We start from the raw sequence: 26159 nt of genomic DNA on the forward strand, positions 1-26159 counted from the left end.
ACGAGACGTTCCGGGACCCAAACCCTAGTAAGCACTTAAATAAGGAACATTCCCGGGAAAAAGATCGCCGTTCAGAAATGGCCGTTATCGGAGGTTCGACTTTCTGAAAATATTGTAGTTTCTCACAGAAAGTCCTCCAGAGACCGACCCATTGACAGATCGCCCGTGTTGCATGGCCTCATACCAATTAAACATATAATTTATATTTTCATACAGTTACTACTAGAATTTTCAGTATTTACGAGTACAGTAAACGCTTAATTAAAAATTAAAAAAAAAAAAGAATTTTCTGTAGAATTTACAGATATGCATCTGAGAAGATAGTTTTTATTGTCTTAAATTTGATAAAATTTAGAAAAAAAATACAATTTTTCAATATTTTATTTTATTAAGTAATTTCTCATTATAATACAGTATAACAGAAAAAGACGATACATGTATAATGAAAAGTAATGATAATTGGATGAATACATCTAAATTCGAAGAAAAACTAAGATACTATATTATAATTTAAAATTACTATTGTATTAAATGGTTTGTCAGTAATAAACATGACGATTATAATGTGAGGAGTCATAAAGGAAGAATGTACTGTACGTTTATTGCAATTGGCAATATATTCCGACAGCACAAACAAAAACACACAAATAAAAAACATATTTTAATGATTTCATGAATATTTACAGAATAAACAACCCATTTTAAGGGACAAACTGATAAAATTCAATTGAACTAAATTAAGTAACCAAACATTGCAGGATTTCTTCTAAACTACTTAATAAATTAATTTCTATCCTGCAAATAGCCTGGAAGAAATCCAGCCATGTTTGGTTACGTGGTCAATTGCTAGGCCTCGATACATAGTCGTCGTATGTAATGTCGCATTCATTTATTAAATCGTCGAAAGTTATGAACGTCTCTTCCTTTCTCGTCGTATTTTGTTCCGTTTGATTCGGCACATTACCATTGTCTAACGGCGAAACTGAATCCTCGTGAAAAATACCGTTCCAAATACTTTCTATGTTGTTAATACAATCATCAAATTTTGTTTCGGGCATATTATTTGTTCTTCCTAAAGATAAATCTTGATTATCTTCAAAATTTAAAGCATTTGCTGAGTTATTAAATAAATTTAAATTAAAACTCAAATCACTAAAATTGTCGTCTAAAGATGATAAACTTTCATTCAAATTGTTCATTTTATTGCTGTCGGATAGACTGGAAGACAATGAATTTTCGGATGATGATATTTTATTTTTCCTTGCAGTTTTTTTCTTTGGTGACTTCATCACTTTGTTCACTAAAGTTATTTCGTCATTGTTGCGTTTCACTATGAAATCCATCACGTTTTCATCTTTCAATGGATACGTACACTGGAACAATGAATATATATGTATATATAAATTTTTTATATATATCAAGTGTTTCAAAAAATTGTTAACATTATAGACTGATAAAATGTTTCTGTAGTGATTACTTATAGCTATTATAGACATTTTTCTTTTATTTGCAACTAACTGAAGTTGCAAGACAGATTATTGCTGCATGAACTGAGCTCTTGCAATGATATATGGTGATTTGCAGCAAATATCAAAAGAATTTTCAAATTTCAACATTAATTATCACATTTATGAGTTTGCTAATTCAGCCATGGATATGGTAAACAGAAGTAATATGCCACCAGTTCTGAAGACCATTTAAAGACAAATCATGAACATATTGACAAGAATAAAAATATGACTCTTCAGGCCAATTTCAGAAACAAAATCCAGACTTAGGTAAAAAGATATGTAAAGTACAGCTTATGTTCAAGCCAAGCTTTTGATATAGACAACAATTTTTTTTCTTATAATTTGTAGTGTAGAAGTGTCGATTCAAGGGAATGTAATAGTTGTGTTTGTTATAATTTACTAAACTGCAAAAAAGGTAAAAAAAAACAAAATTCTAATATTAAATGTAAAAACTGTTGTTAAAATAGTTAAGTTAATAATTAATATTTATACAAGATTGTAAAGTTTAATTTTAATGTAATTTTAAAAGAAAGAAAGAATATACATCAACTTATGCTGTAAAAAATTTTAAGAACATTGTAGTATTCACAATTGTATTTTTAGCCAACCAAAGAGAGTTTGTAGCCAAAACAAGTCTTGGCAATTAATAAATTGGATGTATTGATACTCTGTTGCCTTATTATGCCACTTCATTGTATGTAAGAGAAAATAGACAATTGACAATAATCATTTGTCTACAGGAACTGATAAGTTGACAAGATATAACTTCAAAGTTATGGATTTTGACTAAATCTTGTTTCTGAAAATGACTTTAAAATTGTGAAAAAATATTTATCATCATGTTAGAGTATATCCATTGTTTCCATTAAAAATGACAGTGTCATATAAATGTTAACATTTTTTCAAAACAGCCCATATTAGTCTAAAATAATAGATATTAGACTAACTAGATATTTGTTTTATAAATGCTGTACATAATATAGAAATTTTGTTTAAATAAAAAATATTAAGAGGCTGTCTATTAATTACAAGTACAATTTTTGAGTCACTTTTGACCTTCTCTCTCCGTGTGTGCACAATGGGGTACTTTTGGCAAATCATCTCCCCCCCTTTCATTATATGTACAGTCCAATAGTTCACTGACCTACCCATTATTGAAAAAATGACTTTAAAAAGTTCTGTAAATATTTTCTAAGGGTATGATTAGCGAGTAGGCCTACAAGAACAAACTGTATGCCACTAATACCATTACAAAAAGTCCATGTAGACATTGTCTCAACCCATCCCTACCCATTTGTGTACAATTATGTACTTTTCACAACCCTCTCCCTCCCATAGATTGTACAGTACATGTAATTAATGGACAGTTCTTAAATTACAATTATACAAATTTATATTCACTTGTTTCAGCTAATATTTTTGTTATTTGATATTTATTATCACTCTTACAATTATATAATATTTATCCAAATATATCTTACACCAAAATATCTCTGAAAATGGAGGAAAACCATCATTTGTATTAAAATATAACAAAAATAAATCATATTTCCAAATTTGAATAAACTTATAAACAGGCTTCTCATATTAAAATTAATCTTTAAAATGAAACAAATGGGTATCTTATAAATAAATTTTTGATTTCAAAATATCAAAATCTTAAAAGAAAATGAATTGCATTTTAAATCAAATAGTCAGTGTAGTTAATTTAATGAAGTAAGCAATACACCTTTAACAATAAGTAAGGCTAGAAAAATACTAATCTAGATCTTGTTAACAGACCATCTTAATAAGAATGAACTAGCAACTATCATTACTTAGCCAAATTAATCAATGCAGCATTAAAATAGTGGGTAAAGTTTAAAGAATGCTAATGTTTTTGACCAGGTTACAAGCCATTTTTAGACATGGACAGTTGAAAATGTCAATTCCACTTTCAACTGTCCACACATAAAGAAGGTCTATTAACCAGGCCAAAATCATTAGTGTTCTTTAAACATTAGCCCCTATTTTAATAATGTATTGATTAATTCAGCCTAACAGACCACCTTCAGGCATGAAATCTTTCACATGCTTATCCTCTACTTTTCCAATCTATTGTCATACATTGGAAGACACGACTGTAGGCAGTGTTTCAGTATGAACACACGACAATTTCAATGAAATAAATGTGAATATCTTTGAACCTAACAATATTGCTGCAATTAAGCATTTTCAAAAACTTCTTAGCAGAAGCTCAATACAGTTTTCATTTCCTTGTTGATACAATAACCATTCTAGAATAGCAAGGAATGATCTAAAACTTTGCAGTAAAAGATTTTCCTAAAATAAATTCTACAAAAAAACAATATTTATACTATATTAAGACAAAGATTTGTCTTATTTTTATTTCAAATTAATAAAATAAAGAAGTGTGTTACAAAAACTAGTTTATAATTTAGATTTTATATAATTATATTAATACGCTATATTGTTATGGCATATTTATCCCAAATGTACTTAAATTAGCAACTGATTTCATGTAGAATATCAATAATAATGTTAAAAATATTAAGGATAAGTTTAATTAAATTAAGTTCAAAAATCAAGTTGACTAAAACACAAAATAGATTGTCAAATGAAACAACCCACCTTCTGTACACACATTTATAGACTTGAAAGTAAACCTTTGTGTCTGATTGCAAAGGAAACAGATGCCAATTGTGGTTTTTTTTTTAAAAATCATTTTTTGAGAATTATTTTGAATAAAGGTTATAAAAATTCTATAAGAATTTATTACAGAACTGAACAGATTGACACGAAAGAAATAATGTATACAAAAAAATTAATTCAATTTTATTTCAAGCATAATTACACACAAAAATAATCAAATCTGTTTTCTAAAAAGTGTTGTAATCTCTCTAGGTACTGTACACCAAATACAAAAATAAAAATCCAAAAAACAAAAATACCAAATGTTACACTCTGGAAAATCATTCCCAGAGATTAAAAACAAAAAAATATGAAGTTTTACTTGAAAACTAAAAAACTATATTTAGTGTAAATAAAACTGTAAAATACTTCTAAATATTTTAGTTTCTGTAAAATACTTACTGTATTGTATTTCTTTTATTTTTATGTAAGTCATGATTTTATCTGGGATATTGTTTGAGAGGTAGTAATTACTTGTTCTCTTAGAAAATTACCATATGTAAAGTTAAAAAACAAAGATTACTATTAAAGGTATAGTACATAATGTATGTATTTGTTGTTAATTTGTTCTGTCTTGTTTTTTGAAATCTGTAAAATGACTGTTGGCCAATGGTACAGAATTAACAACAAAACTGTCTTTTTGGGATTACAAAAAAATTTATTTAAACAGCTCTAATGTTCAATGTTCTAATACTAATAAATAAATGAATATTCCAAGTTTCTGTAAAACTGGTAAATGCAAAAATAGCCATAATAACAAAACACAAGTTATCAGAAATACTTCAAAGAAATCCAGGATTCTAAACTATACAAAATATTTCAAACGTATGACTGATCAGATACAGTAATACCCCAAACTTACATAATAGGTGGGACCAAGTGACAACCACGTAAGTCGAATTCGCGTAAGTTGGGGTATAATTTCACATATAAATACATACAAATGCTTTTTAATTGGGGCCGGAGACTAAAGAAAACAATAATTTAGAAAAAAATGTTTAATAAAATCTTAGATAATACATATGCAGTGGTGATATTCAGCGGGTTCGCACAGGTTCGCCCGAACCCGTTGTTAAAATTTTCAGTTTTTCCAAACCTTGTTAAAAACACGGAACATTTCTCAGTGGTTTTGTTTTTTAAAAAAAAAAAAAAACATTAAAATATACGTATTATATATACTCTGTAACACTACTAAACTAGAGCCTTGTACCCCGTTCGCACCGAGCATTTCAATCTAGATTGTGAGCAAGGTCGGGGACTATGTCTTGGTGCGATCTCTCTCAACCGAAACGAGGTTTAATCGCGATTGATTCAAGAGAGTTCTCGAAACTAGATCCAGTCATAAGAGAGATCCCACAATCTCACGCGCGCGAGATAATACAAGATGGCTGTGGAACACGTGTCGGGCTATGGACAGCGAAATAAAAAGGATATTGTATTTCGAGAGATGATGACATCTGTCTATTATGAGCAGTGCCATTTGGGATGAAAAATTTCTCAGCCTAAAAAAAAAAAAAAAAAAAAAAAAAAAAAAAGTTGACAGAGTTAATATACTATTGTTACTTGGTCTTCGCCCAGGGCCCCTTACGTTCCAAATACGCCACTGATTGTTAGATATATCGCAAGAAAAGGTATTGTATTTATTTCTATCCAAAACTTCCATTTTGTTTGTCGGAGATTGTCAGGGAAAAATTTTCTGCTAGCGAACCCTTTGTTAAATATTTCGAATATCACCACTGTACATATGTATAACAAATTATATTATAAAAATCATAAACCAAAGTTATTTTGAAGCAGAATGCTTCATAAAATCTAACAAATTCGTCTGACAGCTCAAAGATTTTTTCTCCCGCAAAATTTCCTAATAGCATGCTAATAATTTTTTTATTTCTTGTTTTGTAGAAGAAATGTGCTCTGCATTGGAGTCTATATTTTCTAAAATTTGTAACCCCTTTTCATTTTTGTATCAAAATCTTTAGTAATGTTAACTTTACATTCCAAAGATAAAGTTTTTCTTTTCTTGTTTGATGCAGAAGAATCAGTTCTACTTCGTTTGGATGATATAGTAAAGTCTCTCAAGTCTCCGTAGATATAACAAACACAGAAATAAATAACACAAAATAAATTGTAGCTATGCGTTGATTCCGCGTGACACGTCCGAACATGTAAGCTGAACAATAGTGTGGAAGATGGAGGAATCAAGAGTTGCATGGCGCTCAAACAAAAGACGAATCGACGAGATTTAAAAATCGCATAACTCTGGGTTTGCATAAGTCAAAGTATTACTGTAATGTACACATATTGAAACAGATATGACATTGCTGGAATTGCCCCAGTCCTTCCTGTAATCTGAAAATGAATTTTTCCCTTTATGAAAGTTTTCTACAGAACTGCCATAGCTTTGAATTTTCTAATTTAAGCTTGTTTTGTCAATTACTCCAATGAGAAAATGTTGGGAGCCAAACTAGCTATGCAAAAATTGTTTACTGTATTAGTCAAATCCAGTAATTTTTGATGAAAGTAAGTAATTTTGTTGCATGTTTGTTCTTTTATTAGTGCATACTGCATATTTCAGATATTTTTAGTGCATCCTATATGGATCTTAGTTATTAGAATCATATATCTATAACTTCAGTTTGAGTTATAAGCTATGATTCAAGTTTCTGATAACATGAAAATTATTTATTTATAGTTATATTTAGTTGCTCATGTTACTTGACTTTTATTCCATTACTTTAAATTTAAAGGCATTTTATTAAATTTTTTAGGAAGCGGTTTCTTTTTGTTATCAAATCTCAACAAATGCCACTTTTATTAGCAAATTTACATAATAATATTGATGTAGTATTGAAACTGCATTTCATAAAATGTCAAAATTATAAGTACAGTAGAGCATCGATTATCTGACTTAATTGAGGACTGGGGTGGGTCGGATAACTGAAAAGTATGAAAAAATACATTATTAGTATAGTGTATTAGGCCTGGTTTAAATACTAGCCTCCCTTTCATGGTCGAGCCAGTGCTGCAGCTAAAACATGCAAAAATTTAACAAAAATAATATTAAAGTAGCCAAGATATAACCAAATATTGTAGCGCCACATCACTAGCGGACATTTGAATTTGCCGACTAGAACACGGTCAGATAATCAATAAGTCGGTTAATCGGGGGTCAGATAATCGATGCTCTACTATAATAATTTTATTAATATATGTTAATTATTATTATTATTAAATTACTTGTAAATTATAAAATTTTATGACTTTTTGAAACTTCAAGTAAATTAATATGATGTCACTTTTACGTACAAAAGATGACAACGAAAGCCCATCTTAGTTGATCAATGAAAGCCCATTGTGAGGAAATAGTCTCACCCAAGAAACTACTGAAGTTCTTCCATCTATCTCAAACAGATTCTCTTCATCGTCTTAAATCACTACACTGCAGGAATAGCAAAGCCTAAAGTGCAACATAACCAAAGCCTTCAAACCTACATAATCATTGTGAATCAATTCAGATAAACAATCAGAGATATCTAGTGTCAGATAAAAAAGTCAGCATTTCCACAGTAAATACAGAACAAGAAGAAAATAACACATCTTTGGCTGTTCTGGTCAATAATGAAAAAGACTTCAGAACTGTAGGATTCCTTCTGCTTTCTTGAGAAATTTTGTTCACATCTTGCAAGCTGAAACTATAGTTACCAGATTCCAGCATAGCTAATAGCTTCTAGTTACAGTCAGAGATATTCTTTTAGAATCTAGAACTGTAGAACTGTATTCTTTTAGAATCACTTAGAAACATTATTTTGCTATTATGAATATATTTGAAAAATGATATATTATAATCTGGAATAAAGTTTCACACATCCAAATATCCCAAATAACTTTACAACTCATTAGAAACATCATTATTACAACTTGTTTCTAGGAGAGTTGAGATTGCCCAAGTGGCCGTACATACTTTCATTCTAATTGTGTTTTTTTCTTTTTAATTCCTCTGTCTGGTATCCCATTTATATTTTTGTTTCTCATATAGTTAAAAGTTAATTAAATTTCTTTGTCATTAAAATTAGTCATGATCTAGACAAGTGATAGTAAATTGTTTCTCTATTAGGTCAAAATGAATTTGAAATTTATTAACTCTAAATCACATATCAACTATTTAATTTGAACAATTGTAAAAGAATAAAATAAATGCTTACAAATTTTACTTTATTTAACATTTTAATCTATATCAGAAATTATCATAAACCCTATATAAGTAAAAAGATGATGATAATGTGATTATTTGTTGATTGCTTTTCTATCTGAAGTACATAATTAGTGGCTTTTAAGACTTTCACTACAGTATCTTGCTTTCAAATTATATTTGCAAAGTTTTGAAATTTGTCAAATATTTTTTAATTTATGTATAATTTATAAAAACATAATGCTTTGAAATTGTCATGTGGGATTGGTTTGTCATCACTACTCATCACTACATCAAAACTGTGCAGCTGTGATGTGTGTATCTGTTGCATATACACACAAATTTTTCTAACAATTTCCTATCACTTGACCACCTTGTTCTCCAAATCTTAACCAGTGTGATTTTTGATTGTAGGAATGCTTAAAAAATATGGTTTATCAAGGACATGTTGCAAATTTGGCAGCCTTGAAAGACACTATCATACTATGCCTACAAGTGAAGCATCAACGATCAATTTCAGTTAACCATTAAAGAAATTGTTTATCCATCATCTTCAGAATGAACATGACATTGAACAGTATCCACTGCTAAGGACTTAGTACAGCATGAGCATCTCATAAAAATAAAATGCTTATTGCTTACAGTGCCAAGACTGTAAACATAGTGAGTTTTGGTAGTAATTTCTTTTATACTAATACTTTCTTCATGTCCAGAAATAGCAAATACACAATACAATACTGTACCAGATTTGGTTGCATTTAGACTACTAAATATCTCTTTAGACAGCACTGAATAGAGGTATTTACTATCACTTGGAATGTACTCATTTATGTATACATATGTTATGACCCAATTGATTAATATAGGCATTATTCATGATGCCTGGTCATTTATGAATAATGACAAACAAAACTGAGCATTGAAATAAATTTTAAGTGTTTTAACATAATTTATCGAATTGACGACCAATCATTATGAATACGGCTATCACCTAGCTGGGCAAAGTGATAATAATATGTTGAGGAGTGATCATCCAACATATGCTAGCCAATCAGCACTCACATCTGAGTTGCGCATGCGTATTGCTTTAGTACCAGAATTTTAAATTTATGCAACCAGTAGTTAATCTCATGCAACATTTTAATTTTACTGGAGGCCAAGGCTATAGTCAATGCTGCTGCAACATTGGTTGCAAATCTAATAGATGCAAATGCTACAAAGAAAATTATGTAATTTCAAATGTCATCAAAATCTTAATTGCTCGAAATAAATAAACTAAAAAACATTTAATTTTTTATATAATTTATACCAAAAATGAAATTCCAGAAGTTTCCTGTAAGTTGATTTTTCGTCAATATTAGTTTAATTGGTAGAATTTTACCTCTGTGCACCATCACAGATGTGGTCACGACTGTTCATGCTCCCAACGGACTCCTCCTGGAGGGGAGCTGCCGGCAGGCGGCTGATTGTTTAACATCACTAGTTATTGATTCACAATAGTTCTTGAACACACATATCAATAACTAGTAATGTTAAACAATTGACAACCTGCCGGCAGCTCCCCTCCGGAGGAGTCCGTCAGGAGCACGAACAGTCGCAACCACCACCATGATGGTGCCCATAGGTAAAATTTTACCATTTAATTAATATAGTTAATAGTACTTAGTTTTAAAAGATTACATGTTCTTTTTAAAATACTTTGAAATAATTCACAAAAAATAAATATTTCTAAATGAAATAAGATGGAGTTTTTTTTAATCAAATTAAAATGTCACAGAAGATTAACTATTGGTCGCATAAATTAAAAATTTGGTACTAAACACAATACACACGCGCAACTCAGAAGCAAGTGCCAATTGGCTAGCATATATTGGATGATCATTCCTCAATGTTTTATCACCACTTTGCCCAACTAGGTGATAGCAGTATTCATAATGACCAGTCAATTTGATAAATTAATCAATATATATCAGACTGCGTGTCCATTTTAATCATTATTCATAATGACTATTAATCATTTGGTCCATAACATATATATATACGTATATATATATATATATATACTATATATATATATATATATATATATATATAATATATTACAGTAACTCCCGTATAACACGGTACTTCTATAGCACGATTTGCTCTAACACGGTTTGAGAATTGGGAATATCCCCCGTATAACACGGTGCTTTTATAGCACGGGTTTATTCTAACACGGTTTGGGAATTAAATAAAACCCTCGTACAACATGAAATGTAATAAAAACTGTTACTAGTTGATGATACTCATGCTGAGATCATCATATAGGTTGAATAATCCTCTGGTAAAATAATAAATAAGCATTTTACCCATGAAAAAAGTCTACTATATAAAGCTGAAAAACCAGATTCTATCAATGTATGCCAAAATTGGCCACTAGAGGCGCCCCTAGCAAGCATTTAAATTAATTTAAATTAACAATATAAATTATTTTATATTCTTACAGTATAATATTCAGTATATTGTTATTTTTATTTGTAATTTTGTATTTGCCTTTCCACTTGTGAATAATAAATCCGATTTAAAAAAGGATTTAACAGCATGTTTTTTAATTCTTGGAACCTAACTCCCCTTTTCGCACTAGTTCTTTGTTTCGTATAACACGGATTCGCATAACACGGCAATTTTTTGGAACGTAACTCCCGTGTTATACAGGGGTTACCTGTATGTATGTATGTATGTATGTATGTATTATATATTTATATATATATATATATATATATAGTAATGGTAATGGCACAATTCTGTTGTAGAACTTACTAAAAAGTAAACTCCATTCTTGTTTTATTGTTCAACAAATTTATTTAGTTTTGTTTTTCTAAATCTGTCAATACACTTTGTTGTGTTTTAAGAAATCATCCTTTCTAATTTGGGCCAACATATTCATTATGTTTTAAATTATTTTTCATTATTTTTTAAAAAATGTTTCAAGGAAACATAGAAACATTTAAAAAAAAAAATTTCCTAAAATAAATTCTTTATAAAATTTAATTTAATTATAGAATGTAGTAGTTTAAGAATGTGAAACTTTATCCAACTCACAGCCCTTAAATTCAGATGTCAATCATATACTACCTGTCAAATCATAATTGCTTAATTAGAAACTATTTCTTGCAATTTTCTAAATTTGTTTTCAATTGTTATAACTTGGTGAATAAATGAATCAATCAATTTTTATGACAGTTTTTAACATATTTTATAATAATAATAATAATAATAATAATAATAATACCTGTTTATTTGTACATAAATAAATAGCTTCTTCAAAATTTATCTGATATAGTCTCAGTCTCCTCTTATTATTTTCACTTGAACAGTATTTACAAAATTTTGGAGTCTCTCTCTGAAATAGAAAAAACAACTAATTATTTTAGACTCTTTTATTTTTCTATATTTGAATATAATATTATTTCTATTAATTCTGTATTCATGAAATAATTATTTAAATAACATTATATTACAGAGTATTCATTTCCAGAATTATACTGAAAAAGTTATGCATTTCATTAAGGGATAGAGTCACATAAAAGACCCCATGCTTTTCTCATCCTTGATCATCACATTTATTGTCGTGGTAGACAAAGAAACCAAACTAAAATAAAATTTTAATTCAAACTTTGGTTATTAAACAATATTTACAAAAATAAAACATATGAAATTGTTACTACTATATACAAATGTGATGCCACATCACTAAAAGTTCTTACAAAAGAGCAATATTTAAAGATTATTTCATAATGAAAACAAAGACCAAGGAACCAGAACTGTCACCAATTAAGAAAATTAACATTGAAGCTATAGAAAAAATATCATTTGAAAATGATCCACTTTTAAAAAGGTACATTTATCAATGCTCTATTATATGTGAATTCCATATATACTGTAAAAGACACAATTCATTAACCAACCTCCTGAAGAAATTAGTGTCATCTCTATGATACAACAGATAACTTGTCTAGTGGTATTATTGGCATGATTAATGACAGTTATGTAGTGGCAGATGAAAATCTTATTCTATGTTCTGTACAATAAAAGCCTTGTCCAATGTGGTTCATTGTTTTTCCTTCCTATTTCTTGCTTTCATATTTTTTTAATTATAAGACACTACATATTATGTTATTTGTTAATAGTACAAAGACAATCCAATGCCAGATAACAAAAATTACAAGCTATAGCACCATTATTTCTTGATCATTTTAAATATTTTGTCATAGTTTATAATGTTTATTATATATAAATATATATAAGTAAATAAATTATATACATATAGAGGTTATCTTAAAAGTTACTGTGCAGTGAAAAATTTGTAATGACATTAAAGTTATATATATGGCATTGAATATGAGACCCATAAGCTGTATGTCCATGTTTCCTCTTTGCAGTAGATGGAGTTATGGCTTGCACACAGTTGTTCTGGTTTTTGGACTATTTTTGGAAAACTTCTTTGCTGATCGCATTATTACAAAGTAATGGAATTTCAAATCATCCAAGTTCGAATTAACGAGATTCCCTGTATCAATTGACAGAAGGTTTCTGTTTGTCCGACTTAGCTTGAGTAAACAGCTGAGGCTAAAAAATACAGTTTAAGAATCATATTAAAGCTCTTACCCTGTAGATGATGCTGATGAGATCTGAGAGAAGTGCAATGGTTCAGGCATGGCAAAGTGGCAAATGTACAATCATAAGTTTATGGGAATGAATGTGTCAGGGTCCAACCCTTGTTAACTTTAGCCTGAGAAATTTTTTTTTAGTGTTTTGCAGTTTCATTATTGTAAATATTGAGGTAACAAAATGTACATTTTAGTTACTAAAACCATTGTTTTTATCACCTCTCTCAACCCAACCTCACCCACTCAAAAGCCTGGACAGCCAGATAGCCAAGCGGTCAAGGTGGCAGCCTACCACTCTGGGAGACCAGGATCAAATAATCCCCAAACATTTTTCGAGGAGTGGTCTGTTCGGATATGTCAGGACTGTCCCTCACCACCTGGCTGCCCCATTGTGGGCCTGGCCAAACCCATAATGGATGGGCTTGCTTAAAAAGGCCCTCTTAATGCCCACAGGGCAGAAAGAATTAAAAAAAAAAACTCAAAAGCTTGAGCAATGCTGGGCATAAGCAGCTAGTTATATATGAATTAAGAATACTAAATTCAATTATGATGATAAAAAACAAATATAATTATCTTAGTTTAAATGATTTATTGAAAAGAAATTTTAGATAAATACAACACTTACTTGAGCCTGTGACCGGTGTGAAAATAAACAAAATCAAATCAACAAATGTTTTCCGAACACCTTCCGTGTCCTTCCTCAGGTTAAAACGGCCGGATTCTTTTTTATAACACCGTTCCGAACTTTTAAAAATGAATTTGAACGATGATAGTTCAATTGCGTAATGTCCATCGCGCAAGCGCTGTATCCGTCGTGTTCCCTACTGTTCTGAATCGTCTTTCTCCTGCGTGTTTAGATATTCTTGCGTTGCATTCTTTTTTAATCTTAGGGTCACATGACCCCATGTGTCATCGGATCTCAATCAAACCTCAGGCATCCTCTTGTAATAAAGCTTGCCGAGCAAGCGAAAGAGCCATCTCCTCACGTGAATTAATGCATGTCGTTTTAGTTTGCGCTTTATGAATCTCTATCGCTTCTAGCCATTTGAGGTGGTCTATCTGGGGTGTTTTGATTATTAGCGTGGCTTCTGCGAAGTCCACATTAACGCCCAGTTCAGAAGCATACACCATGACAGTGACATGGTAGCTCTGTTATATCGTATATCTGCCTTGTGCTCTTTAACTCTGATTTCCATCGAGTGTTTCATCGATCCTATATAGATCAGATCCCTATTAAACCTCTCATCTCTCATCGGGATTCGGTAGACGCCCGGCATTCTACTCAGGTCAGATGGGTCCTTTCCATTATGTAACAAACTGTAGTTGTTACAACGTATAGTTGGGCATCTCCTGTAAGCAATGGTGACCTTACGTCTTTTGGCGATAGATGTGTATATGGATTTCAAGGTCAGGTTGTATGTGAGGGATATTCTCTCCACCTCCGTACCCTGGTTGTTACCCTGTGCCATTGTAGGTGTGTTTTGGTTCATTCGTGTTTTTCGGCGCTCTGATATTCTTGGAATAATAATGTGGTAGCTGTGTATATCCGCAATCTTCTCAATGTGGTTCAACTCGTTCCTAAATGCTTGTTGAGTAGATGAGTGCGTGTATGCCCATCTGACCAATGATCTAAAGGCTGCTATTTTGTATTGGATCGGGTCGCACGAGTCACTTGAAATGTATGTGTGGCTTGCACATTGTTTGCAATATACCGAGGTATGGATGCTGTGTGTGTCGATCCTGATATCCACATCCAAAAAATGTACATTGGAGTCACTGTGTTGCTCCACTTCGATTGACAGACCATATGGGTTATCATTCATCCTTCCTACGAATCGTGCTAAGTTCGGTGTTGTCTTCCATATAATAATAATGTCATCCACATAATGTCTGTATAGTAGAATATCGTTCATGAATCCCAGGAGTGTTTTGGATTCGAGTTGTCTCACCACTAACACACAAGTCCCTGGACATCGAACTGCCCACCAGGACACCCCTCGATTGTCTGTATGTTATACCTTTGAATTGAAACACCGACCCGTAACATATCAGGTGCTCTAAATCCGACACAGTCTGGTGGAGGGCTGTGTCATTTACTTTCGTAAACAGGTAGTCTCTAAGTGTGCAAAACCATGGTGGTATCTTGATGGAAGGCTACAACGATTTAAAATCTAACACCATTATGTAAGCTGGGGAGGTGACTGTTTTAACTGATTGATTAATTCTTCAGGATTAGAGATGGTAAACTGATAACCACTTAGGTGTGGCACAATTATGTTGTGGATCGTTTTCTCCAACTTACGGGTGGGAGCCTTGGCTTTATCTACAACCGGACGAAATTGTTGGCCTTCTTTGTGCGTTTTCGTGAACGCAAATAATTTGGGTACGTCTGGGGTATCCATTGTGATGTTCTTTAGTTCTAGCTTCTTGGCCAATTTCGAACAAGATAAGCGCTTAACTCGTGAATGTAGTTTCTCTACCCAGCTACTTCCAACTTCATTGCATTGTGTTGCGTCTATGTATTCTAGCAGCCCTTTCTTGTTTGTTTCCCTTTTCATGATTACCATGTTCCTGGTTTTGTCAGCTCTGATGATCGTGACATTGTTTAGACGTGCCCATCTAACTGTGTGTTTGAAGTTTTCTCTCAGATCTAGAACTTCCTTGGAGTCCCTGTTGTTTTTAATTTTGAGGGTGGCTACCCATCTATCCCATTTATAGTATTCTTTCTGAATGTCAGTGAGGCCTCTTATCAATAGCTCTAAATCTGGTATCGAGGATGTCAAGGTCTCTCTATTAGGACGTGCTGGTGCACAAAGCAGATATACGATATAACAGAGCACAAGGCAGATATATGATATAACAGAGCTACCATGTCACTCACGGTGTATGCTTCTGAACTGGGCATTAATGTGAACTTTGCGGGAGCCATGCTAATAATCAAAACACCCCAGATAGACCACCTCAAATGGCTAGAAGCGATAGAGATTCATAAAGCGCAAACTAAAACGACATGCATTAATTCACGTGAGGAGATGGCTCTTTCGCTTGCTCGGCAAGCTTTATTACAAGAGGATGCCTGAGGTTTGATTGAGATCCGATGACACATGGGGTCATGTGACCCTAAGATTAAAAAAGAATGCAACGCAAGAATATCTAAACACGCAGGAGAAAGACGATTCAGAACAGTAGGGAACACGACGGATACAGCGCTTGCGCGATGGACATTACGCAATTGAACTATCATCGTTCAAATTCATTTTTAAAAGTTCGGAACGGTGTTATAAAAAAGAATCCGGCCGTTTTAACCTGAGGAAGGACACGGAAGGTGTTCGGAAAACATTTGTTGATTTGATTTTGTTTATTTTCACACCGGTCACAGGCTCAAGTAAGTGTTGTATTTATCTAATATACATCCCGGTGTGTATGAGGAGGATATGAAAAGAAATTTAGCAAAGAATTGTAAAACTTCCCCAATAAAATTGAAACTAGCTTTTTTTTTCAAAAAATTTCTTTTCTCAAATTAAGAATTATTTTCTAAGATAAAATGATAACTTTTCGGAATACGTTTACGAATGAAGTAAAAAAAAAAAAAAAGGGTAAAACTGAGTAATGTTTATTTGCATCTTTTCCTGTTCATTTTGCTGTTTAAGTTTATCAAAATGTGTATTGTTTAAGGTCTGGGAATGGATTAATTCACTTTCCATTATTTCTAATGAAAAAAAATTGATTTTAACTTTAAACAATTCAGAGTTTGAACAGTCTCTGGGAATGAATAAAATTCAAAATACAACACGTCACCAATTACACAGTCTCTGTTAAATGTTTAACTCAACTTTTACATAATTTTATGATGAATATTTGCATATAAATTCACAAAAAAAAAAAATGAAATTTCTCTTGCATTTTAAGCTACCTTACTTTAAGAAATATAATGCATCAATACAAAATGTTTACAAAAAAGATTAACTTAACATGGTTTACATTTCATACATAAAACAAAAAAATACTACTTTAAACATGATCATTTCTAGAGTTTAATTTTTGTAACCTATTATAAATGTATGTAGTATTAATTATAAATGATAGCACCAATATTAAGTTTATGGAAATAGTATAAATTATTCAATTAATTAAAAATTAAGTGTTTGTGATTAAAAATGAAGAGAATTTGATAAATGATAACTTTGATAAATGACAGTTAACAATGATGATCTTAGTGGTTTTTATAAACAAAATTACAAAATTTACTATCACAACATGATATTAATAAATATCAAATCAATTAACTTAAAAAGTTCATTAAAATTTATAATTTTCTTATAAGTTATCTACCAACACTCATGAATTAAATAATAATAATTTATACTCTTTAATTAATCGTAAAAGACCTTGCAATCTTAAAATATATATCATATATTAAATTAAAATACAGTAAAATATATACTTTTCTCTTTACACTCGAAGTTTCATTCATTGCGCGATTTTACTACGGCGACCATGTGACAAAACACCGGTGTGCAAATCGACATCATGACGATCGGCAATGCGGTCCTATTCTTTTCATGTTGATGTTTCAAAAGAAATTTTTATTAGCTTAAATTATTTTAATTAATAAAATTGCAAATTTTATCATTTTAAAAATTTATCATAACGTTACATTTTAAAACTTTGTTAAACTTTATTGTTAATTACGCAGAAAATTAATCCTAATAGTGCTGCCTCCTAGAAGATCAGGTTAATTTTTTTTTTTAATTAACAATAGTAAAGTGAGAAAAAATATATTTGTGGAATTATAATTTTAAAATAACTTTTATTTGCTTTCTTCAATTTACAGTTTATTATAAAAATATTTTATGATTTTTAGAAAAATAATATTAATATCAAAAAGCGCTTTTACAAAATATTGGCTTTTTTTTTTTTTTTTTTTTTTTTTTTTTTTTTTTTTTTTACTTTGAAATTTAAGATATGTTGTATTTCGAGAGGATCTAAAGATAATCGATTATTTTTAATTTAGTTCTTAAATACGAATTTCAAGGTAATTTTAACTAAAATATACTCTGGTAACATTGATGGACGGAGAGGGCATTCTGAAGCATGGGATGTTCCTTCGACAGGTCAAAAATTTCGCCCTTTGACCTCCGACTTCTCCGTGCAATTTATGTATTAGTTACAACGCTTTTCAATGGCTTATTTTGCCAGAATTAAATTGTCTGTAAACACATCTAATACTAATACACTTAACAATTATCTATACAGGCTGGACAGAAAGAATTCTTTTCCTTAGGCTCTTTGTCTCTTTCTACGAGGTCGTCTTGGGTGTACTATAGATTACTCTCTATGGAATTTCAGGACTTTGATTATATATTTGAACTCAGGGGACCGAGACGAGTTCAACGGTACCCTACTTTTGGACCGGAGACGAAAAATAAAAAAGTTATCATCACTTTTTAAGTTACCATACTTTTTTAATGCTCTCATGCAGACGGCACCGTAGTTGCTAGTATTGCCATCTTGCGGTAAAGTCTGCAAACCGTAACGTCGGACTACGGTCGTCTCCCGGAGCGTTAAACACGCGATATGAGAGCGGAGAGCGCGACGCGACTTCCGATCATCGCGCGATCGCCATTTCGGTTAATGTTACTTATGGCAGCGAACATGGCGGCCCGACTGACCTCTCGTATGGGCGCCACCACACGCCGTCATGTGCTAAACTAGTGATCGATTCACGGTAGTTCTTGAAGAAAGTAAAAAAAGGGGGAAACGTCTACTAAAGGCAATTTTAACGGCAAGCGACGGGACTCCCGATCGCGATAGCGAGGCCGACTTAGCGGAGAGCGACGCGACTCCCTATCATCGCGCGATCGCCGGAAAAAGTATGATAACTTTTTTATTTTTCGTCTCCGGTCCAAAAGTAGAGTATCGTTGAACTCGTGTCGGTCCCCTGAGTTCAGATATATACCCAAACACACGAAATTCCATAGGGAGTAATCTATAGTATACCCGTGGTCTTTTCTGAGTGCAATCGATCTTCCACACTTACGTAACCCTCTGTCAATGCTTTGTGCCACTTAAACGTTCGTGTCCCGAATGGCGAGTTCGGATTTGGGCACGTTTCGCATCTTCGGACGTTTGTCTTGTGTTTTGGACGACTCGTTCGCAATTTCTTTGCACGAAACTTTTTTAAATGCCGTCGTTGCGTTTATGTGAGTACACGTTAGGGTAATTTGCTGTATAACGAAACACTTGTTACGACTTGGGCTCGAGTGCCTTTTCCGTATGGCTACGTGCGGCGTGTCTTTATTTTTCTGTCGTACAAATACAAATTACACGTAAGAGAGTTTCTTCGTTTCGGGTCTGTCGTCTCTACTGCAAATACAGTTGGAACGTTCTAGCAATTTCCGGTAGGATCTAACGCGAGCTATCCGAATTCCGATTCGTCGCGGGTATAATCTTGAACTTTTTCTGCGTTAAGTATATCTAAATCCCATTAATATATATATATTGTTTCTTTGCAGAGTGAAGAGCTGGCGGTTTTGGCGGTGGCGCGGCCCAAGAAGATGAAATGTGAAAAGCTGTATTTGCCATTCCTGAAGTCGATCCCGTGAAGGAAGAATCCTTCCGCAATCGATGAAGAGAGGGCCTTTCACCCCTTTGAGCGAGGAGAGGAACTCTGTTCCATCGATTGCGGAAGGGATTCTTCCTTCACGGGATCGACTTCAGGAATGGCAGGTGTCAACAGCATTCTCTGTTCCGCGTTGAACGGAGAGGAGGTATTTCGCTGTTCGGACTTGTTCAGAAAAGTGAAATGTCTCCATGTTGACGACATCATCTTTGCGCACTGGGAGGGGAGGAATGTTTCGATCATTCCTCCCTTTTCCAACGAGTGGGATCCTCTCGTTCGGTGTGGGCAAGGATGCAAAGGAAAAAGCGTCGCTTGGCAAGAGATGTAAACGACTTTTTCCTTTGCTATTTCTGAAGTAACATTTAAATTTAAGGTTTTAGTTTCAATTTACTAACGTAGGATAAGAAGACAAGATGTTTTTAAATTTTTTTCCTCTTGTCATACTAACGTTTAAACTAAAACCTTAAATTTAATGTACAGTACTAACTTCTGATGCAAGAGGTTTTTTTTAAATTCGTTTTCCTATTTAATCCTTACCGGATTAGACACTTTTTACCCGGACTCGACACTTTTTCCCGGAAGTGACTGTCTCCTACCCGGACTTGACCCACGGACTTGTCTCCCAAACGTGACACTCAGTCGACGACAACGGATTTGACTCTCGATTGTGACCACCCGGACGTGACACGTTTACTCACCGAACGCGACATTCGGCCGACCTTTCTTCCCGAACAGTTGTTATGAGGATTGAGCTTCCTGTTAGGGTGAGGTTAGGCTAGGCTAGGTCAGGTCCTTCGCTCTTCTCATAACACTGTTTGATAAAGGTAATAATGTTGAGCTTAGGTAATAAATGAACTTCTCGCTTTCTCAATGTCTTTGTGTTTTCTAGGAACATTTGGGAGAGGATAAGAATTTCCCTCTCCAACTTTACCACGAAGAGGACGAAGCAGCCGTTTATCGTACAAGCGAATATTTGCCGAAATCACCGATGGTAAGAACTCTTTCATTTTCTTTCTCTACATATCTTATTCTTGCATCGTAATTTACTGTTTTTCTGTTTTTAGACACGCCGAAAGATGTTCTTCGATCACACACATACACACGGACACAACATCACTGTACACGAAAATATACACCGTTTAACCTTTACTGGAATTGTCGCACAATTGCGTGTAAGTGTAAGTTTTCTGTAATTCGACACAATGAAACAACCCGAACACTCGCTTCCCACAAATCCAACCCCTCGGTCCTCGTCCCGGGAAGTGGAAACGCCAATTTTAAAGATTAAAACGCTTTAAATTGGCGGCGGCCGAAGGGGCTCTGGTAATCACAACTTGCATGGTATAAATGGAATTTTACACATTGGGCGCGTTTTTTTATGCAGCGCTCGAGAAGCGCTTTACAGCTAATCCTCTGAAACCCGTTTCTAAATGGCCAGCGCTGCTCGTGACGTCATTTCGCTACACTTTCGCTGCATAAAAAAACGCGCCCATTCGCATCAATAATCGCTTTGTGATTCGAAAATTTATAAGTCAATTTTGTACAACCCCCTGCAACAGGGATAATCCCCTTTTTGTGAATAAAGATATTGATATTGATATTGATAATCGCTTTGTGATGAATTTTTCTGTTAAACCTCTGTAAATTTATTATGGTAAGAAATTATCTGCGCACAAATCTCGCTCGTATTTCAGTATTGCTAATCTCTAAGATCATCAATTAACAGACCGGGCCATGATGAGTGTGATTAAAAAAGCCATCTTAGAAATGATCGTTACTGAACCCACGAATATTAGAATAGATATCCTGTTAATTTGATATATAAGTATCCTCGTAAAACATAGCATTCTTACAACACGGTTTCTCTCTAACACAGTTTGAGAATTGGAGACATTTCCTTACAAAACATCATATTTTTTAAGTGCAAACACCGTCATTCGATATATTTTTTATTCAAGTAAACATGGTTTTGCCCTATATTTTCCCATAGACTTAAAATATTTAAAATTTCAATGTCGTTTCTCGCCTTTCGTCCGGCTTTCTTTAATGAGAGTTGATTGTACAGTAGAATTTTTCTTTTTCATTGTTCTAGCTTCCAATTCCAGCTTTCCTATAAATCAATTGCCGTTATCATTGATGATAGTAATCTACACGAAGACCGAAAGAATGTCGCCGTGTTGTATTTTTACGGAATAAATTAAAAGTTTAATTGTTTTAAACTTTTAAGATCTCTTAGGAAAAGCAAGCAAATGAAAATATCAGGTTTTATGAAAAAATAGAGAAAAATCAAGATGTTATCGATACTTCAGATTAAGGTCAACAGGAAAGCGTACAAGATGACGATATTTCGCCAAAAAGAAAATGCCCTCGTTTAACGGTGTTTATCAGTCAAGAAAAATGTTGACGTGCAATACTATTGATTGTGATTGTTAGTGAATTACTGTAATAAACACATTTTCTTTAATTACGAAAAAGACTAGTATACGTTTCCTAACTTTTGGAAGATAACCCTATGTTTTGTACTAGTTCTTTGTTTCGTGTAGCACATATTCGCATAACACGGCACTTTTTTGGAACCTAACTACCTTGTTATATAGAGATATCTGTATGTTATAAATTTTAAAATCTCTTATTGTTGTGAACATTTACGAGGAACTAGGAAATATCGTCGACGTCAATATAGATAATATTTTATTTTATTGATTCAACAGATAAAATTTCTTTAGTATTTTGTAAATAATCTTTCTTTTATTTTGCTCGAAATTATTTTAAATTGAATATTTTATCTCAGATATTAATTTTATTACCAATCCGATAAGAGGCAACATGTATGTACTACATAGAGTGGCTGTGACCTTAGACACAGCGCTCTTGGTGGCAACGAAGGGTACTATCGACCTTCATTTTACTTAAGTCAAAACATTGAAGTCTATACCATGTGTTGTACAGGATTGTCATTTTAAAAATCTATTTTTGTTATCTAAATCTAGATTGTTTTGTTTTTCCCTAGATTTGAGATTTAGGCAATTAGATAAGTGATATAAATCTAGATTGTTTTATCTCAAATTTAATTATTTTCTAGATTTTATTTAATTATTATAAAGAAGGTAAGATCAGAGTTTAAAGTGGTAAAATATTTACAATGAAAAACCACATTATGACCATTTTAATGTTATGAACCACATTGTTGAAGTTAAAATCCTTCTAAGAGGTAATAAGGAGCTAATAATTGTGGAAAATGGAAGAAGGGTTGCATTTGGCCGTCAAAAATAGATAAAGAAAATATTCCAGTAAATGAAACAGACTGATATGTGGAAACTGCACTATTAGGATGTGTACAAATTGTTCACTATACACATCATTCTGGATAACAAAAGTATATTAACATCACCTAATCTTTTGTTCGTTATATTGTAAACAACAACCTTAGACATTGAAGAGGAATTGGAAAATTACCAATCCGAAATGCATTGTTAAATAGACAAAATAAAGTGAACTATTTTAATCTTGTTCTCTGTTAATAGGGGAAAAAAGTGATCACGTGACATAGGTGTCGCGCATATCGATACGGTTGTAAACAAGCTGTTCCGTTCGAAGGATAGCTTACTTTATAATAAAGGAAGAACGAAAATATTTTTTAGGAAGGTTAACAACGGTACAATTAAAGGAAGAATTAAAAAAGTACAATGCCAAGTTAGCTGGTAGAAAAGCCGATTTAATAGAAAGGTAAGTTAAAATAATCTACATCTATATTTTTATCGTTAATTATTACATTTATAATTTCAAGTCATTATAACTATTACATGATAAGGTAACTTACCAGTAGATGAAAGTTTTAAGAATAAGATTTCACAAAATGCACATTTTTCGTCTATAAAAACATTTAAAGATCAGTAAAGTTCTCATTGATTCCTTTCACATTTGTCTAACCAATACATAAGGTCAAAACTTTAATTAAAATAAATTTTTTTTCCTTTGGAATATGGTCATGTACTGAGCCTGATATATTATAACCAATTTATATCAGTATCTGAAATGTTAACTGTACCAATAGGTTATCACTGTAATTTAGAACAACAATCAATACAAACAAAACTACTTTCTATGAAGTTCTAAGACAATATAAGAGATATATATCTTAATCTTTTACCAAGAGAAAACAATATTTGGAGTATTTAAAATAAATATAATCAAAATGTCTTTTTTATTGGTCACAAGTCATCTTGTTTCAATAATTTAATGCAATAAGACTAATTTCTTCACCAATAAACTTTTTGTACAAGTGAATTTTTGCCCATTTTCTTTTACTAAATCTGGCATACACTATATATATGCCATATTTAGGTGCTTGTCAATACTGTTCAGTTACCTTATACTGTTTATTTTTATATTATATGTAATATATTAAGGTAAGAATATAATATATAATAATAATTTTTGCCTTTCCTGTCAATGAGACAGAAAAAACTAAATAAAATATTGGTGATCATATCTTAACTAGTTATTAAACTTGTTTACAATAATTTTCAGGTTACTGGCATATGAGAGGAATCAGGAAACTCATAATTTTTCTATATCCTGTGATAGCTCTCCTGAACTCAAACTTCCTGATTCATCTGAATATAAGGATCTCTCTCCAAGTTTACAAATACCAGTTTTGACTATAGAGACAATTGATGCCTACATGGAGATGTCAGATCAAAGAATGCCACTGTCTGCTGTGCAGATGTATTTTAATGAATTCTTATTAATAATAAGAGGAACAAAAGAGAAACATTTTTTTATATTTTAAAGGTAATGTAAAATCTGAATTAATCAAGGGGAACAGATTTACACAGATTTAGTAATTACAGATGATGGGGTTATAGAAAATGTAATATGTGAATGTACAGCAGGTAAAGGGCCTAAAGCGTATTGCAAACATGTATGTGTAACACTATTGGCAATAGAAGAATATGGAAGAACAGGCACATATAAGTGTCACAAAACATGCACACAGGTTCTGCAAACATTCCATCAGCCTACCCGCCAACATAAAGGTTCCCCAGTTAAGGCTAGTGAGCTTCCATTTCATTTATTTAAGAAGAGAGGAATGAAAAGAAAATTATTGGAAGACATAAAATTTGACCCCAGACCATCTGGCAGTACAATCCCTGATTATACAAACTTTGTTATTAATTTGGCAATGAACATGCAAAGTGGTTGTGCAATACCGATATTGCAATTAAGGCAACCAGCAAACATGAGGGCTTTAGAATCAGATCATGATTATTGCAAAAGCACAATGTCTGAAATGTTTTTTAAGTGCTTTACATGTAACTGAAGCAAGTAGGGAGTACATAAAACATTTGGAAAAAGAGACCAGATTACAATGAAAAAGTGCAGTTTGGAAGAAGGAACATTTGTTGCATTTGACATCTTCAAACTTTGGAAAAGTTTGTAAATTAAAATCAACAGACAGAGTAAAATTGTGTGGCTCATTACTGTCAAGTAGGCCAATAAAAAGTAAGGCAATTTCTCACGGCTTAAGGTATGAAAAAGAAGCAATTGAAACATATTCTTTTGTAAATACTCCTGTGAAAGAATGTGGCATGTTTCTTCATTCAAAATACCCATTCTTAGCTGCAAGTCCAGATGGGCTAGTGGATGATGATAAAATATTAGAAGTTAAATGTCCTTACTCCAATTTTAAACTTCCTGTGAATGTGCTAAAGATACCATATTTGGAATGTACTGATGACAAAATTACTTTAAAACGGAATCATGATTATTTTCATCAAATCCAAGGACAATTAGCAGTGACAAATAGACAAGTTGCTCATCTGTTTATTTACACAAAAAGTGACTTCAAAGTTTGTATCATTCCAAGAGATAATAAATTCATTGCAGACATGATTGAAACACTAATTATGTTTTTCCATGAGCATATTAAGCCAGTTCTTTTTTAAAAAAAATGTTTTATAAACATTAAGTTTATAAAATAATTGAGCTAATTGTTATTTTACAATTTGAGTTTATGTAAAATTTTTCTAGATGGTGTATAGTGTGAATTTTTTTAAATAATAAAAAGAGATTTTGTTTTAAAGATTAAAATTCTTTTATTAGCTTACAAGTATTTATTCAACTATAGTACAAATTTTAAAACCACTATATTACTTTGAATTGAAGTTCCACAATGAAGACCTTACTGTGTATGATAGTATACATTCTTAATCTTAGAATTTATAAACAGACAAAAATTTAAAAATACTATAGATGGAAAACTTAAATTAGGCTAGGGTCTAGAATGGAAAAAAAAATTATATACGGTATTAATAGAGAGCTAGACTAACAGTGAAACAAATTAAGAATCTCTGCCAACAATGCATGGTCTAAAATTGCATAACATAAAACATATAAATATAATTTCACTGCCAAGTTTCGTTACTGCCGGATGCATGTGTTGCCTCAAAATTTTATATGTACAGTACGTGAGTACGAGCCATTCCTATAAT

At 32.2% G+C, this 26159-nt stretch overlaps 1 protein-coding gene across 2 annotated transcripts; it reads right to left on the bottom strand.

The window, feature by feature from the left end:
- Positions 1-619: 619 nt before the first annotated feature.
- Positions 620-17715, bottom strand: LOC136974078 (SUMO-specific isopeptidase USPL1-like). Of its 2 annotated transcripts, XM_067268857.1 has the most exons (4): positions 17701-17715; positions 17488-17599; positions 11666-11776; positions 620-1373 (listed from the first exon to the last, which is right to left on the bottom strand). In XM_067268857.1, the coding sequence occupies exons 2-4, from the start codon at positions 17515-17517 to the stop codon at positions 840-842; spliced, it is 675 nt and encodes a 224-aa protein (XP_067124958.1). In that variant the 5' UTR covers positions 17518-17599; positions 17701-17715; the 3' UTR covers positions 620-839. The 2 variants fall into 2 exon arrangements, with proteins under 2 accessions (XP_067124958.1, XP_067124959.1); XM_067268858.1 differs by lacking the exon at positions 17701-17715 and having other exon boundaries at positions 17488-17614.
- Positions 17716-26159: the final 8444 nt, after the last annotated feature.

This window comes from Centruroides vittatus, unplaced genomic scaffold (genome assembly GCF_030686945.1).
Source record: "Centruroides vittatus isolate TY-2023 unplaced genomic scaffold, ASM3068694v2 contig_341, whole genome shotgun sequence".
NCBI classification, from domain to species: domain Eukaryota; kingdom Metazoa; phylum Arthropoda; class Arachnida; order Scorpiones; family Buthidae; genus Centruroides; species Centruroides vittatus.

Excerpts from the sequence above, each read along its gene's own strand:
- LOC136974078 (XM_067268857.1), bottom strand. The coding sequence starts at position 17,517 with ATGAATGAAACTTCGAGTGTAAAGAGAAAA. Across the intron at positions 11,777-17,487 it reads CTTCGAGTGTAAAGAGAAAA|AGAGAGACTCCAAAATTTTG; the intron begins GTATATATTTTA and ends TTTCTATTTCAG. Across the intron at positions 1,374-11,665 it reads ATTTATGTACAAATAAACAG|TGTACGTATCCATTGAAAGA; the intron begins GTATTATTATTA and ends TCATTGTTCCAG.